The sequence below is a fragment of the Buteo buteo genome, chromosome 5, assembly GCF_964188355.1.
Source record: "Buteo buteo chromosome 5, bButBut1.hap1.1, whole genome shotgun sequence".
Taxonomy (NCBI): domain Eukaryota; kingdom Metazoa; phylum Chordata; class Aves; order Accipitriformes; family Accipitridae; genus Buteo; species Buteo buteo.
This window is the reverse complement of record NC_134175.1, coordinates 37,751,824-37,769,298: the sequence shown is the minus strand read 5'-3', so window position 1 is coordinate 37,769,298 and position 17,475 is coordinate 37,751,824. Positions and strand designations below refer to the sequence as shown.

The 17,475-nt window shown below is 40.7% G+C and overlaps 1 protein-coding gene across 4 annotated transcripts in view; it reads left to right on the top strand.

The window, feature by feature from the left end:
* Nucleotides 1-1,571: 1,571 nt before the first annotated feature.
* XRCC5 (X-ray repair cross complementing 5) overlaps nt 1,572-17,475 on the top strand; it is a 56,530-nt gene continuing 40,626 nt past the window's right edge. For 2 of the 4 annotated variants that reach the window (XR_012650501.1, XM_075028703.1), the window contains exons 1-7: nt 1,572-1,665; nt 6,097-6,210; nt 6,763-6,946; nt 8,144-8,192; nt 9,762-9,884; nt 12,789-12,977; nt 15,925-16,039. Coding sequence is in view for 3 of the 4 variants with exons in the window: in XM_075028703.1 (XP_074884804.1) it covers nt 1,648-1,665; nt 6,097-6,210; nt 6,763-6,946; nt 8,144-8,192; nt 9,762-9,884; nt 12,789-12,977; nt 15,925-16,039 (792 nt within the window). In the remaining variant the exon portion in view is untranslated. Of the gene's footprint in view, nt 1,666-4,961; nt 5,026-6,096; nt 6,211-6,762; nt 6,947-6,967; nt 7,773-8,143; nt 8,193-9,761; nt 9,885-12,788; nt 12,978-15,924; nt 16,040-17,475 lie in introns of those variants that run through there. The other 2 variants (XM_075028705.1, XM_075028706.1) reach the window with 2 other exon arrangements.

Sequence of the window (17,475 nt, the reverse complement as noted above, 5' to 3'; positions counted from 1 at the left end):
TCAATTCTTGTTTTTCCACTCTTCCCATTTGGGTGTGTGCGTGCACGTGCACATCTCTTGTCTCATGCATAGACTGCAAGCTATGTCGAAACCAGTTGGGGTGGGGGATTGCCTGATTGCTAGGCCAAAGGGGGGGCCTTGGTCTGTGCTGAGCACTCCTAGGGACTAAGATAACATCAGGGATAATAATAATAATAGTAAGCAGACCTGATTTCCTTGGCTGATTAATCTGAAATCTCCTTAGAGACATTCAGAAGACAACACACAGCTTTCTCTTGCAGTTCCTGACTGTTGTTTTTTTTTTATCTACAGGTTTCCCATAAAACGTTTGTCACATTGCTAAGCTGCTCTGTTCCTTTGATATGCAAAGCGCTTTGAAGAGAGAATCCCTCAATTACCAATATTCCCAAAGCATGGCAATGTAGTAAGGAGGGAAAGGGGATTTTTGTCTTCAGACATCACTCAATATAAAAAGGAAACACTTGTGTTTGCAGGGTCCATCTTCTGGCACAAGGTTTTTGAAATGTTCATGTGAGATTTACTCTTTTGTAGCTATACTAATATCACCACTTTGCACTCTGTTTTGAGAATAATTATGGATAATAATGTGGTTTTTGAGATACACTGAGAATAGAAAGGACACTGGTAATGATATTCTCAAAGGATACAGGGAAAGTAACACAGAACAAGAAGTACTCAATATATGTGATGAAATATTTGCCATTCTCTGTACATCTCTGCTGATGATTTAATGTCTAACAGGTGCCAAGATATATGGGATATAGCATCTATTATAAAATCAGCAGGCTTCAGTTTCATCAAAGACCCTGGATGTAATTTGGGTAAGAAATTCTCTCTATTATTAATGTTGGGAGAAAGCTAGCGTGGTGCCAATGTTTAAATAAATAAATCCTGTCCTACTGGTGATCCATGGGTAGAATGTGGCTTATTGGACACTTCCATCCAGCCCAAAGCCCTGTCCTGGTGGCGAAGGGGAACGGCTGTTCTGTGGGACCCCCGTGTGCCAGGAGGAAGCTGGAGAGCCCTGGGCAGACGGGCCCTGTGGGGTGGGTGACAGATGGGGTGAGGCAGGAGAGGACAGGAGGGCCTCTCCGGCCCCAGAGACTTGACCCGCTGCTGCCCCTCCTGAGACCTGAGCCAAGTCTACTCAAACCAGGCTTGTTTTCGGCTACACGCTGCTCACCCTATAGCCAAAATTGCAGCTACAGTCATGCCTGTGAGATGTGGCACTTTGCGGGGGGATGACCTGACGAGAAAGATGGCGGGGGGGGGGGGAGACACCCCACATCTCCCTCCCCTCTCACCCAGCTGGGCCATACCCGGCCCAGCTGCCCTCTGCGGCCTGCCCCGCGCCAGCCTCGGCCCGACTCGAGGCCGTGTCCCCTCCTTGCTGCTGGAGCCTGGGGCCGGGGCCGGGCCGGGCCCCTCTCATCCCCTCAGCGCCTTCCCCCCTCGCCCGCCTTTTGTCTCGGTCCCGCCCGCGCGGCCGCCCGCCGCTGGGTGGCGCCTGCCCTCCCGCGGAACGCGAGACGCCGCCGCCGTGTTCCCGGGGCGGGGAGCGGGGGGGAGGACGACGTCGCCGACCGGAGCGCTTAGCGCGGCGCACCGCGTCCCGGAACGAGCGAGATGGCGCGCAGCGGCAAGGTGAGGGGAGAGGGGGGGTCTTCCAGTATCCCGACAGCCTTTGGGCACCCCCCCCACACACACTTTGTCTGCTGTCTCCCCCGGCCCGGTGTGGCGGGAACGTGCCTCAGGGATGGGGTGCCACGGAGGTGGTGCTGCCCGCTTGGGCCCGGCCGCGGCTGAGCCCCCCGGGGGGTGGGGGGCCGTGACAACGGGTCCCTCCTCTGCGGGCCGGAGCCGCCTTTGCCCGCCTGTAACGCGAGGGCTGTTTCAGCTTTGGGCCCTGGGCCCGTGGCGCCTGTGGCGGGGGGTGTTTGCGCGGCCCCCGTCCTCGCTGTGGGGGGTTCTGAGGGCGCCTGGGGGTCGTTCCGGTAGTGCCTTTCTGTGAGCTGAACGTGGCCGGTCCGCTCATGCTCACCTGAGGGAAGGGGCTGTAACTGCCGTGAGGCGGCTTGTCTGTACCGCGGCCCGCGTGGGGCGGAACGGGCCCGGCTTGCCATCAGTGACCTGACTTCGGTATTAGTAGCAAACGGCACGGCAGCCGCGGCTGCAAAATCCACCTCTGAAACCGAGTAGCTCCTCCCTGTGCCGACCTCCGAGTTGCTGCTGGTACAAACCAGTCTAATTCAAAGGGACTTCAGTATTCCTGTCTCGGGGGCAGCTGTGGTTTTAAGCACAGTGCAGCTACCACAGGAGTAATTGCCATTGCTCTTGCTAGAATAATAATAGAAATGGTTTTGCCCTGTTAAAAATGCAGTTTGTTTGTCTGGTATGTTTAAGGAGTCCTGTTGGTGAAGGCCACGTTAAGTTCTCTTCTGATACAGGGACGTTTAATATCTGTTAAACACAGGTTTTGTCTGTGCTGCAGGCTGAAGTGCTGCTGTAGCTATATCTCAGCTTTATTACAACTAGCTTCAGCACTAAGAGGTTAGAGATAAAGGCAGGCTCATTCCATTTTCACCCTTATCAGTACTTGAGCAAAGCAGATTGATGTTAGCTCAGGTGTGACAATGTTGTCCTACAACCACACATGCTGAGCATCTTAAAGGCATTGCTTAGTATACTGCACCTGAAAAAGGCAGTACTGGATGCTCAGAGGTGAGATGCACAGAAGTTAATAACAAATGAAGAGACACATACAGGGAGTTTACCAAAAGAGAGACCTGCCCTCTTCCTGAAGCAGGATTCCACATACCTGAGTAGGCAGCAGGCTTGGAGTTTGCTGCCTTCCAGAAGAGCATGTTAGCACTTGACACTTGATTGTTCTTTCTTAAGCAAAACAGCAGCTCTTCACTTCTGCACTTGTTTGGTTTCTTTGCTGTCATCTTAGCAGCTGTGAAGAGCATTTTACCTGTTTTGGACAACAGGATTAATTCAGCTGCCAGCCATTGTGTGTCTTGAGGCAGTATAACTACAAGCCAAGGGTCTGCAGTTGCTGATGGTGGTATACTAATTCCTCAGGCTGGCAGATAAGCAGTAACAAGGCTCTTGTGAGAACCTAGTGCAGCCTCAGTTACTGCCTCTATTCTACTCTAAGCTGCAGACCTAGCTGACTCAGAGGCATTAATTCCTGGCTTCCCGGCAAGCCACCAGTGAAGGCAGAGTGAGGAATAGAGTGCTGAGGCTGAGTATAACCTGCTGGACATCTTGTGGAGCCCTGTTGCTCAGCTTCCTTTCTTTCTTTCGTCCGTCCTTTCTTTCTTTCGTCCGTCCTTTCTTTCTTTCGTCCGTCCTTTCTTTCTTTCGTCCGTCCGTCCTTCCTTTCTTTTTTCCTTCCTTTCTTTCTTTCTTTCTTTCGTCCTTTCCTGGGAGGATGCAGGGAGTTAAACCAGTGCTTGTTAAAATGACAGGGGAGGTGCACAATATATCCTGGGAAAAGAAGGAGAATAAGAAAATGGTTTTAGAGCTGCTAATACAGAGCATTAGACGGCTAATCTGGGCAAATTATTCTTATAAACTTGTGTGGTGGGTTGACCCTGGCTGGAGGTCGGGTGCCCACCAAAGCTGCTCTATCACTTCCCCCCCTCAGCTGGACAGTGGAAAGAAAATATAATGAAAGGCTTGTGGGTCAAGGTAAAGATAGGGAGAGATCACCCAACCAATTACTGTCACAGGAAAAACAGGCTTGACTTGGGGAAAATTAACTTAATTTATTGCCAATCAACCCGAGTAGGGTAATGAGAAATAAAAACAAATCTTAAAATACCTTCCCCTCACCCCTCCCTTCTTCCCGGGCACAGCTTCACTCCAGGATTCTCTACCTAGCCCCCCCAGCGGTGCAGGGGGATAGGGAATGGGGGTTGGGGTCAGTTCGTCACACGTTGTCTTGGCCACTCCTTCCTACTCAGAGGCAGGACTCCTCACGCTCTTCCCCTGCTCCTGTGTGTGGTCCCTCCCACGGGAGACAGTCCTCCATGAACTTCTGCAACGTGGGTCCTTCCCATGGGCTGCAGTTCTTCACGAACTTCTCCAGCACAGGTTCCTTCCATGGCATGCAGTTCTTCAGGAACAGACTGCTCCAGCGTGGGTCCCCTGTGGGGTCACAAGTTCCACCAGAAAATCTGCTCCAGCGTGGGCTCCTCTCTCCATGGATCCACAGGTCCTGCCAGGAGCCTGCTCCAGCACAGGCTTCCCACGGGGTCACAGCCTCCTTCAGGAATCCACCTGCTCTGGCGTGGGGTCCTCCCCGGGCTGCAGGTGGAGATCTGCTCCACCGTGGACCTCCCTGGGCTGCAGGGGGACAGCCTGCCTCACCGTGGTCTTCATCACGGGCTGCAGGGGAATCTTTGCTCCGGCGCCTGGAGCACCTCCTTCCCCTCCTTCTTCACTGGCCTGGGGGTCTGCAGGGTTGTTTCTCTTATATGTTCTCACTCCTCTCTCTGGCTGCTGTTTCTGTACCTACCACAACTTTTTTTCCCTTCTTACATATGTTATGACAGAGGCACTACCACTGTTGCTGATGGGCTTGGCCTTGGGTCCGTCTTGCAGCCGGCTGGCATTCGCTCTGTCAGACATGGGGGAAGCTTCTAGCAGCTTCTCACTGAAGCCACCCCTGTAACCTGTCCCCCCCTACCAAAACCTTGCCACACAAACCCAATACAACTCGATATTAAGAATTATCTATTTGGGTGACAAAAAGAATCAGGTTCTTTTGGTTGATGTTTAAAAAGGTGTTTGGAGTTATTTGCATGGTCATATGCAAAAGAGCTTAGACTGACACCTTTTCTTTCTGTTCATCCCTTTTGCTTTGCAAAAGCAGACTATGCATCTCATGTTGCTTGACAGTCTTCTGATTTATGTCCATGTCCTTTTGGCAGCTTCACTTCTTAGAGAACTGGATATATTTTGTGTTTGAAAACAAGGTGACTGGCTCCAACCTAGGTAATACCTAACTTTCCTGTGTTCTGGCAAACAATAATTTTTTGTGGGCAGTGTAATTTAAGCTACTGGCAGTCCACCAGGCAAGATTTTGATGCATATTTAAAGAACCTTGGTTTAATCAGTGACAATGAATTTGAGCTGGCCTTTTGTCAATGTCCTTGGAGATGCAGGGCATAATTTTGCTGAATTTCTCTTGTAGCTTCATTCAGCTGGATGGTAAAGTTACTCAGGTTAATCAAGATAAGTAGAGTCTGTGGAAGAACTTTAGAGGAACTTGGCAGCAGTTGAACGAGAGAAATTACAAGAAGCAATTTTATTTTATTTGTATACTTGTTTATAAATCAATTAAGGGGAAGACTTGGGCAGTGTTATATATAGATCAGTTAAAGCAATGGTCAGAAATGCAAACACATATGCTAGCTTGTAGGATTTAAGCCCGAAAATTGAAATCAGAATTCATTCTTCTAAGGCATTAAGAGCATAGCTGTGCGCTGCAGACGCCGGTGGTTGCTGCAGACACCTCCAGTAGCATAAATGTTCTGGCTCTCCCTGGAAGCTATAGGAGTGCTGTCATTTTTACTGTTCTTGGCTAAGACCAAAGAGTGGTCTCTACAGCTATTATGACCTACTGTGAAGAGTGGATGTAGCTGTAGAGTTTAGGGAACAAGTTTGTATCTCTACCTTGTGTTGTGCAGATATACTGTATTGTGTTATGCTTGTAAATGTCAACCAAAATATTTCTGTTTTATTTCCTAGTGTAGAAGAGCCCTTAGATCCCTAAAAAGTTTGCAGGGTTGTATAGAAATTGCCCCTCTTGACAGATTATTGTGTAACATAGGATTTTTTGTATTTTCCACTGAGTTGCCTGGAACATGATACAGGATTAAATGATCCTCAGTTCAGTGGAGTTGTACTGGTTCTGTCCTCCACCATTGTCTCATATTAACAGTTACTGTAAAAGAAACCACTAGTGATGTAGTTTGATTTTTAGGTTTTGTATGTACCCTTTCAACTAATTATGCTTATATTGGCCCTTTTGCATTCTTATTCAGTATTGTCTTTCCTTTCTAGGCAGCCATAGTGCTGTGCCTGGATGTAGGCTTTACAATGAGCAGTTCTGCCCCTGGTGAGGAGTCTTCACTTGAACAAGCCAAGAAGATTATGATGAAATTTGTGCAGCGACAGGTATGTGTGACTTTACATGTGATAAAAAACTGTTAAAAAGGGAGAGGAAGCAATAATGTCTATGAAATATTTTTCTCATTTACTAATAATTGAAATAAATGAGAAATGAGTAAGAATTAGTCTGGTTTTATGCAGGAGTAACAGTGCTCTTTATTTCAGCTGTACTTTTGTGGATGAGATGTGGTGGTTGGATTGGTTGCTCTTTTTCTTCAGGGCAGTAGAAGCTTTTAGGGAAAACAAGTATTCTTATCTTTCTGTAAAATGTTTCAACAGTGTTAAGATTTACCACACTGAAGACTCATTTCAAGGACTAAGTCAGCCAACTTTACTTGTTTTATCCTAGATATCTTCATGTCAATCTGTTAGTTTAATTATATCTAAACCAGTGAACTTTCTGTAAGATTACATTTTTGTAGGATAGCACTTGAAAAGTAAATCCACTGTACTTGACATTGTTTCAAAATTAGTTAAGCTTGCTGGAGTCTGCCCAACATAATTGTGTATGAATCTACCTGTGTTTTTATACCTGTTTTGTGTTTTCTCTGTTGCCAGGTTTTTGCTGAGAGTAAAGATGAGGTTGCTGTAATTTTGTTTGGCACTGATGGTACAAAGAATGACCTTGCCAGTGGGGATCAATACCAAAACATTACTGTACATAGGTCACTAATGCTACCAGATTTTGATCTGCTGGAAGACATTCAAGATGTGATTAAACCAGGCTCTGAAAAAGCAGACTGTATCCTTTCATTGTAGAGCACTTTTTGAACTGATTCAGCTACACAGAAGGCAGGAAGTTAGTGCTGTGAAATGGGCTCAGATTTGCCTCCAAAGTTTTAACTGCTATCAGAGTTCAGCTAATTTGTGGTTGTAAGTTTGTTCAAAAGCAGATTAGCTGCTTTTTGACGTGCTTTTAGGCTAGCAGATGGAATCTTGGCCTTGGGGAATCATTGCTTTTATGAAGTGTTCTGTTAATTAAAGAGAACAAAGATAGCAATAATATAATTTTAGGCCTCAAATAAGGCATCTGCCTTTAAAAATAGTGTTGCAAAACTTGGTTTATGCTTTTTTATCAAATAAAAATACTGTTTACGAAATATGTCAGCAGAAGCCAGACAAAACAGAATAGAGGTTTATCAAATTGGTTTCTATATAAAGGATTTCTAACATTGCCCAATGTCACTTGCTGGTTTGAATGTTGTTTGTGTTTGAATGTATTCTGTTGTAAGTTGCATAAGGTGAAGAGTTTTAAAAGAAGGTAGTCTATATAGTGTCCCTTTGTGTGTTTCATTTACCTACTGTTCAACTTCCTGTGTTGTCTTCCCTCTTTCTGGCCGCAAAATGATTGTTGTGACACCTCTATTCAGACAGTCAGAGCTGTTTCAGAGAGGTGTGCAGCCAGTCAACTGTATCTTAGCAGAAGCAGTCATGTTTCTTCTCTGATGGGTGGGCAGGTTTGTGTGCAGTGATAAAAATACGTTCCTAATGAAAATTGTGATGAGGAAGAAACTATCAAGAAATTTCCAGATGCAGATGTTTTGAAAGAAAACTCGCATGAGAAAATGGTATTGTATATTGAAAGTGCAAGTAAATTTTGTTTGTGGATTCAAAGTCATGTTGTAATGATTAGGTTGCTCTTTCATTGGACTTGAGCCTCCTCATTGACAGTTAGAAGATTGGGCCCTGAAACAGTCTTTTAACTGTTCCATCAGATAAATGGGGAAGAGACAAGATCACAAAACAGACAAGTTATATAGGAACCTCTTGCACAGTAGATATTTGAAGAGTACTTGTCTCAAAAAATGGTTTGCTTGTTAACTAAAATGCATGTTTGTCAGTGTTTGGGAGGGGGTCAAAACAGAAGATTGTTTCATAGGAAAACCACTTTTGTGACATGATTCATGTTCTAAATGAGATTTTTCTTAAATTTGCTTAGTCCTGGATGCAATTATTGTGTGTATGGACTTGCTTCAGAAGGAAACAATGTGAGTATGTAATATAAAGCCTTTTACAGAATTCTGACCTTGCACTTTGGAGCTGATCTGATTTCTTGTCAGTATTATATTTCCAGTATTGTGTAAAAATGGGAAATACTTTTATAAAAAAAACCCCAAACATTAAAAACAAACAACACGCTACAGGAGTCTGTCCCTGAAGAATCCCCAGGAGACAATTAGCTTCTCCAGACAATCTTAAGAACTTTCTGATGCAACTGGAAACTTTGCAATAGATTCATGAGAATATTAATGCCATTATACAAGGCACAAAGACTTTACTTAGTGTTGCATTTCTTGTGATCTGTTTTCAAAAAACATTAATTCAGATGTTAAAACGCATAGAAAAGGACTACCAAATTTGTAAGGGTGATGGCATATCTTACAAAAAAAAAAAAAAGAGAGAACAAAACTAGAAAGGTGAGTTTGTTCAGCCTAACAAATTAAAGGCTGTTGAAGATAAGGTCGCTGTTAGTAAATACACAGGCTGTGGGAGATAAACGTGCGGTAGGGAAAAGCACTGTTTAAGCGGAAAGAAAATGTTGGCACAAGTGTTAAAAAGTTGTCAATGAATGTACTTTGACTGGAAATCTGACTGTGTCTAACACTGGGTGAACTGATGGTCCAGAGGAAGGAAGATAACCTTATTTCCTCTTAAAACACAGATTGAACAAGTTGTTAAAAAGATTATATGATCTAATTGTGAATGCAGAAGACTAGACTTAGTGATACAATTTGTATTGTTATGAATAAAGTATAATCGGCATGGAAAGCTGTATCAATTTAACGGTTAAAACTGAGTTGTGAATTAAAATCAGTGTATTTATGGCAGTATAACCTTGAATACCTACAGAGCAATTGCTTTTGTTATCTTCTGAGTAAGTTGTTCGTATGCACCAAACCCTTTGTTACGGAGTTTACCTTCAGTTGAGAAAATAATGTCAGGTAAAAATTCAAGAAAAATCACCCTTATGTTTGAATATCCAGATAAAAACTGTATCAGTTTAACTGAATTTTGCTCTGTAGCTGGCAGAACTTTCTGATGTTTATTGGTACTACTTCTTAGCATATTAAGTAGGCTTTGAAGTCCATCTTATCCAATGAATCTACTGAATTAGCTTACTAAAATGGCACCCCCACCAGCAACAGTAATTTAAAATATGTTTTCCATTTTCACAAGGACAGACTTATAGCTGCAAAGGAAATATCCAGTATAGTCAATAAACAGCCTAACATATTTTATTAGCATTTTATATATGTTGGTGAAAACTGGCAGAATTCCATTCATTTAGATGTAGTTAGTGATTTAAACAGTCACAAGGCTAGAGTCTTCAATTTTAGGGAGTAGGAGTGAGTAGGGGTAATCACATAAAAATAAAAACTTGCCATAAATAATATGACCAATGATAGAATAACTTCTATCAAGTAGGTTTGTTTGTTTGTTTTTTTCTTTACAAGTATATTACTTTGGTGAAGTTTCAATTTTGTAAGGAAAGAATTAGAAAAAGGCCTTATAGATAATATTTCTGATATATGTAAATTTTTTTTCTGTATTTTAAGAGGCAAGAAATACGAGAAGAGACATATTGAACTGTTTACAGACCTTAGTAGTCCTGTCAGTGAGGATCAGCTGGAAATTATTATTGCTAACTTGAAAAAAACAGGAATTTCACTTCAGATTTTGTAAGTATGGAAGTGGCTGTTATACACTTTCTTAATAACGATCTTGAAGGAACTGGTGATCTGTTGGTGTATTGTTTCTATAGAGGTGTACCAGTACGTAACATGATTGTTGTAAGTACTTCTATCAATTACACATGCCGTGAATTCCAGTTATGAACCAAGTCACCTTGATTAAGTGATGTGCAAATACAGGTTAAGATGATGGCTTCTTCTCCAGTTAAGCTTATAGCTTAGAGGCAAAATCTAAAATGGGAGACAAAACATCTATATAAGCAGAGAAGTGGGAAACAATGAGTCAGAAATAGCCTCAGAAACAGTGCTTTTGTCACAGCAACAGCCTAGATCCTTTTAGGTAGGGGAGTTACTGGGAAGAAATAATGAGGTAGCGTTGCAGATGTTTATAGCCTGATTCTGGTGTCAGTAGAAAAGCAAGTCTGAAGAGAAATGCTATATTCACAGTGATGGGCTTGGAAAATGGAAGTGGAAAATGGAAGCAATGTCTTAAGTGTTATGACAGGAATCCCTTGGCTGTCTTGATATAGGTATAGGCATTGATCTGAAGAATCAATGGTGGTGCTGAGATCTGTTATTAGTTGTTGCACATGATGGTAACACAGGAAGCTATAGGCCTTCTAGTAAGAGTTTATTTAAAAGCAAAACTTTGTGTGAATGCTAATGCTTGCTGTTTATAACAAATAATTTCACAGGAGAAAGTTAAAGCTGCAGTTTTACTTCTGATCGTTTTAGTATTTACTTTCACTTAGATCCAGCGTTCTGTAAGGAGCAATGTTGTGAACTTGATAAATTCATTAAAGCCATTTGTGGACCCACCTCCAAAATAACAGAGGACTTAGGTAGGAAAGCATGACTGAAAATCATGGGCTGATCCTCCACAAAAAAATTCTTTTTTGCTTGTGCTTGGGAGAGGCTCAATGTAAAAATGTCAGACTACTCCCAGGTTCTGTCTACACAGCAAAAGAAGATATGCTTGCAACATGCCTTGACATGCCCCTTCTAGCTTATTTGAGCCATTCTTGGCATTGGAGGCAGGGGAGACACACCACCATGAACCTGAGTACATGCTGCCAGCCACAGTACATCTTTCAGAGGCTTGGTATTTAGCCCCTGATACCTTGTCTCCATACCTGTAGTTTGCTGTGCAGAGTAGCACAGATGCTACCACCGCAAGTTAATGTTGCAGTTTTATTCTGTGAGATTTCTGGTATGTCTTTACATTTTCTTTGACTGTAACATAGCAAAGGAAAAGCCCCATAGCTAATAGAAGCACTAGGGAAATGTTGCTGTTACAGTATTAGCTGCAGATTTACACCCTGTCTCTCAGCCACACGAGCAAACGATGCTTTGAGAAATACATGTACAAAGGTAAAATACTCAGGATACTGGTTTAAAAATAATTTCTTGCTAAACCTTGTCCTTTTGTTATAACCAATGCTTCCATCTCTTACACTCTGTTTATTGATTAGGTTGTAACTTGTGGTAGATAGTTGGTTTTTCTCCCTGTTATCAAGTCCCAAGCACATGCTGAGCACTGTGTAGCTTTGGGTATTACACAGTTCTCATCACAGGAGTCTCTAAGCACTGTATAATAAAAGTAGTCTAACTTTTATGTATCAAAGGTTTGAAGCTTTTTGCTCTTTTAACAGCTTTAAAATACAGTTTCTCTATTTGTCAGTGGATGCTGCTTCCTAAAAAGGTACCAAACACTTTGCTGAAGTTTGATCTTTAATTCTGCTGTATGTGACATTGTTGTGCATATTGTTAACTCTCCTTATTATACGTTGCTCCACAGATAAGTTTAGTGAGGACCAATGAAGTGAAAGTAAGGTAGAGATCTGTAGGCTACTTTTTTGAAAAACATAATACAATGCTAAAATTCTTTTACTTTGTGGTAAAAGGCATCATGTGGTTTGTTCAAAATTGGATCAGATGAAAGATTTGAAAAATCTGCAGGCATTGTCAGAGGCATAGAGTGGAGGATCTTACACATCTCTCTTTTCTCTGGTTATTACACTTAGTTAACTCTGTTATATTTTGAAGAGCAGCAAGATCATTTTATCTATAACCCCTGGCTAAATTTTAAAATCTGGTTCTTGAAGTGCAGGAAAATGTCATCTTCAATCAGAAATTCACCTAGTATTGTAAGCTATTAAAATCTCAAAGAGTAACATTTATTCCGGAAATACCTAATAGCCCCACTGCAGAGTAAGTCCCGTTTACTGGCATTTGGAGCCAATACAGAATCACAGGCCTGGAATGGCCTTTATCAAGTCATCTAGAGCAATCCTCTGCTTCAGACTGGATCAGTTGTATGTATGTCATTGCTGAGTGATGTTTGTCTAATCTTTTTATAAAGATTTCCAGTGATGGGGACTCTTCTATCTCCTCAGGCAGTTGGTTTTAGAGATTATGGTTTGAAATGCCTTTATCAGGTTTTTGAATATTTGACCTGACTCCATGATGTGATTTGAGTGCAGGCTGAATATGAAGAACCAATTGTTCCCTTCCTCTCTGCAACAGCCTTTTATATTTAGGACTCTCTTGCCCTCTGACTCCCTTCTCTATGGGTTTTATTTTGTTCAATCTTTTTTCATAGATCTTGTTTTCTAATCAGCATTGTCTTTACTCCCTAATCCCTTCCTGTCTGTGGACATCTTTATTGACATATGATGCCCAGAACTGGTGCAGCACTCTGGTCAAGATGTCACCAATGCCAAGGAGACCTCTAATACTACTACCATGTGTTTCACAAGCCATGTGGCTCTTTATACATATGATTGCAGCTAGATAGAAGTCGTTGATCCTGATACAATTTTTGTTTTGGTTTTGGTTGGTTGCTTTAATTAAGAAGAAAGTTAAACTAACTGCTTCTGCTTGTGTTCTTAGTCTGCCATTTCCAATGGATGTTGATGATGGAGGTGGAGATGTCAGTGCCAGTGTACATTCTCATATGCACAGAAACTCTTTTCCAAAAAACGGTTTAACTGAGCAACAGAAGGAAGGAATTGATGTGGTGAGGAAACTGATGCATACTTTGGATGAAGAAGGAGGGCTGGAAGAAGTTTACACTTTTAGGTAAACTTGGCTAATCCTCTTTATCGTACTGTAAATTTACTTTATGATTGCTTCCCCAAAAGATGAAATTAAGTAAGTAATCAGTCACTTGGCTTTCAGTTTCACTGAAGTCAGTGAATTTTATAATGTATTGTACACTCAATCCCTTTCAAACAGCTTCTTCAGTGGCTTTAGAATAAGTAGAAGAGCTTACAGATTTCAGTGGAAAATGAATTTTCTGTATCTGTATTTAAAGAAAAAAGCAGTTTTCTCCCATCTTTAGTGTTGGTGGATTTTGGAGGGAATGTTTCTATAAATGAGATTTGAAAACTATGTTTTGGAAAGAATTGGAATTTGTGACATACTGCAGGTAGAACATTTGCATTTAATGCTAGCCTTTGTTTCTTGGTTGCAGACTTCTTTTAGCTCACTAGTTTATCAAACTCCCACAAATGTTTTGAGTAATGTTGTTGGTTTGAATCCTGCTTTTTAATCACAGACTACTGTGCCGTTCTGCCAAACAATATACTTCTTTTAGCAGCATTCCTAATGAAGGAATTGTAAGATGGTTTTTCACTTCATGTTTCCCCAATGAAAGAATAAAAATGTATGTGTGTCTCTGAAAAACTGTAGCTAATGATATAGCCAAGACTTTTCCACATAGGTGTTGTCTCAGTTGGGAAACAAGCAAAATGCATCTATGCACCTTATAAAAAGTCTGATGTTATTGTCTTAGTAGTTCTACTCTACAATTATGAAGTGTGATCTTTTAGGCAACATGTTTTTCAGGAAACTTAGTAGACTATAGCTGTAATGTGATTATCAAGTGTAATTTTTAGATGAGGTTGGTACCTGTAGGTTTGCATGCTATTATTTGTCATTTTATTTATGGGGTTTTCTTCCTGCACCCTGCCCAACTAATCTGCTTTGCACGTCAGCAGCCAGTTAAACTGTTACTTGAACATTAGTGTGGTTTAGTGAAGAAACATGTATCACTGTGTGCGTATTCCTTACTAGTCAACAGAGCAGTCTCAGTCTCTAGAAAAAAGCAGGCTTTCTCATTGCATCAAAAGACTGCACAGAAAAGCAGTATCTTTCTGGGCCCATTTATCCTTTAGGATAATCCATATGCATGAAGCTATATGTGGCTTGGCGCCTGCTTTATATGTTTTTTTTATTGCAGGTCCTTGCTACTGTATAAGCTGTCTTTGTGCCATGCTTTCAGGGGAAATCCAAAATCTTTGGTTAAATAGGCATTTGGCAAATAAATTAAAGCTTTAGTTGTTTAAGTTGTAGAAGGATACGTGAGGTTTTAGATGCAGTTAAGTTGCTTATCAAGCTTTAAGAAGTGAGCCTTGCAAATTTGTCATGATAACTTACCAACTCAGATACACTCTCTGTTTTTCTATATCTGTTATTCCTGCTGGTAAAAATATTTCAACTCTTGTGAAAATAAATTAGTCATGCCAGGAAAGTAAGTGAGAAAATTTTGTTGTATTTTTGGGGGGTTGATATTCCAGCTATCGGACAGGAGATACTTCTGCTGCCTCTGGGTTTTAGGGGTAAGGATTGGAGAGCAGAGGAGGAGAGACGTGTTTTTAAAATACCAGTTGAAATGTGCATTTACTGGCGTTCTATTGGCTGAGTCTTCTTTGATAACAGGAAGCGTTTGTCTTCTATACGTATAAGAAATTAAAGGATAGAGTTACTATATTAAGCTTAAATGACAATTTTTAGGCATTTGACACTTAGGTATTTGATTTTCACGTTCATTCTTGAATGTAGCTGTTGCAGTACTTTTAATGATATAGTAACAGGTTCTTTTTAAAAATCCTATATTAATGTGTCTACTGCCAGAAAGAATAATTTGTCTTCCCTTCCTTCCTTTCCCCAAAGGAAAAAAAGATTAAAAAAGGAAATACTATGTTTATCTCATTATAAAAATTCCGGTGCATTTTCTCCTTTCATTTTGCTTCCATTAGAATTTTCAAAAAAACCCTGCTCATCCTAAGAAACTTGAAAAGTAGAATACCCATTTGAATTCTGTATTACTGATTTTAGGAGTTGATCTTAATTTCTGCCAGACAAGTGCTTTAATCAAGAAAGAGGTAGTTTGGGGTTTTATCATCATGTGAAAAAGGTGAGGTCAGTATGGTTTTATCTTTGCTTCATCGAGTGCTTTCTCTGCATTGGAATTTTACAGCAAAATAGCCAATATAGTTTGTTTTAGGTGAAAGCTGTTCTGGGTGCAAGCCTATTTGATTCCACAATAAAATATTATAAATTACTTTTACTGTAAATTTTAAATTTTTGAACTCCCTTGCTTAAAGTTGTGCAATTAAGTTAACACTTTTTAGTATAAAATCATTACAGTTCCTTTTTTGTGCATTTTATGAACTTGTCTGTATGCTTTTTAGGCTAGAAATACTCAAAGTAACTTGTTTCAGTCTAACAGGATGCCCTGAAAATAATGAGTTCATTAGTACTGTATAAAAAAAAAAGTGTCAAAAGTTAATTACCACACAAAATACTGTTAATTGAAACTGGATTCTTTATTTCTTCACCTCCACTGCAGAAAACATTTTACCACTTAGAGAGCCTTTTCTAATTTGGGTTGTTCAGCTAGCTACATGCCCGAATTGGGTGAGTACAGATAAATGTAAAATGCTTAATAAGCAATTGTGTAGTTTCATCACAAGACCTAACATAACCATGTCTTTAAGCCCTAATGTCACACCATCATAAAGGCTTGAGATGGGAATAATCTACTGTACCACCTCTTTTTTTCATTCTCTTTTCTGACAATAGTTAATGACCAGATTATTCATACAGTTTATTTACTAATGCTTTATGCAGTCTAAGCTGAAACAATTGGACTCCTGCATCTCCTTGAAGAGAGTGTATTGTCTGTAATATTTTATTACAGTTCACCAGAGTTCATTTCTGTTTTCCTGATTCCTTCATTTAGAGAGAGCCTGGAGCGTCTTTCAATGTTTAAGAAAATAGAAAGAAGACCTATGGCTTGGCCCTGCCAGCTCACTATTGGTTCTAATTTGTCTATAAGGATTGTGGCCTACAAATCAGTAAGTTCATAAATCATATGTTTTAGTGTGTTTTGGCAGCAAGTTAGGTGCAGCTGCATGTTTTTTCCTTAAAGCTAAGAAAATAAAAGCTAAAACAGCATCCAAAATAATTGTGGTAGAGATTTTGTGTGCGTAGAAGCCAGTACTTCTAAAACTGTGGTTCCCACAGCAACTCTAACTTCACCATATTGTACACATATGTTAAAGAACTAAAATCCACAATGTACAGAAATAGAACTAATTGCTATCTACGCTGTGACACTTAATGGTATTGAAGTTGACGAACCTGATTTAAGAATGCTGCGGTTGTGTGAAGCTTTCCATTCGGCATCAGTGATAAGTCTGCAGCTCAATGAGACTTAATATATATTTCTTAAGCCCTAGGCATGAGAGGAATTATGCACATGTGTATGTAAAATGGTGGGCGTAAATGTTTTACCAGCTATTGTGTTGAATTGCATCTATTGTTATTTCAGACTTGGGAAAAAAGCTTGTTTGCTTTATACTGTTTGGCAGAGCATGTGCACAGTCTGTTTCCCTTACTGTTTATATGGGTCCTTCACACAGTGCTAGGAAGAAGTAAGTGTGTTTAAACACAGGAAATGTGCAAAATTCCAGTTACTGAATAATTATTAGGTAACTATATAGTGTGGCAGCATTGATGGATCTTGTGAGATGGAGATTAGTTGGTTTCTTATTTGAACCCAAGACTAAGAGTCTGGCCAGTATTGCAAGGTTTCAGGAAGATGTATTATGAAGTTGAAATATATCTAATTTCTGAGAGATAGGCATACTAGCATTGAAAGAGACCTCTGCTGGCAGCTTTCTATTTATACTTATTCTTTTTTTTTTTTTTTAAACTAGGATATTGTGCCAGACCTGTACAAATATGCAGTAAGAGTCCCCTCCCAAAGGTGTTTATACACAAAATAAATTAAGTTTAGGAGACTAAGCAACATGAACCGAGTGACTAGCCCAAGGTCATAGAGCAGTTGGATCAGAGCTAGGAATAGACTTGTGATATCTACTGACATAATCTATTCTGTCTTTTCTGCCCAGTTCTCCATTTTTCTTCTCATTCTCATCAAAACCATCAGTTTCACTTAAGTAGAGAGAAAAGAAAGCATTTTTCTTTCCCTGCATTTGGGAAACATTCACTCATTGCAGATACTTACTTATTCCTTCTTTTCCCTCCCAGTCCCGTAATGCAACTGGGATCTTTTTCTGCCTTTTGGGGAAGTTGCAGTAATATAGGGTATTTTTATCCTGTAGTGTAGTAAGCCTGATGAAAAACTTGGGCAAACAAGCTGAATGAGCATTGAGTCTTCTCCTATCTTTAACATGTATCTTAATGCTCCATCAGAAGCATTTATGTAGGTGGAGGAAGTAAAATACATAGCAAGCAAGTTACATGTTATCCTGTGACTAAAAGAGTT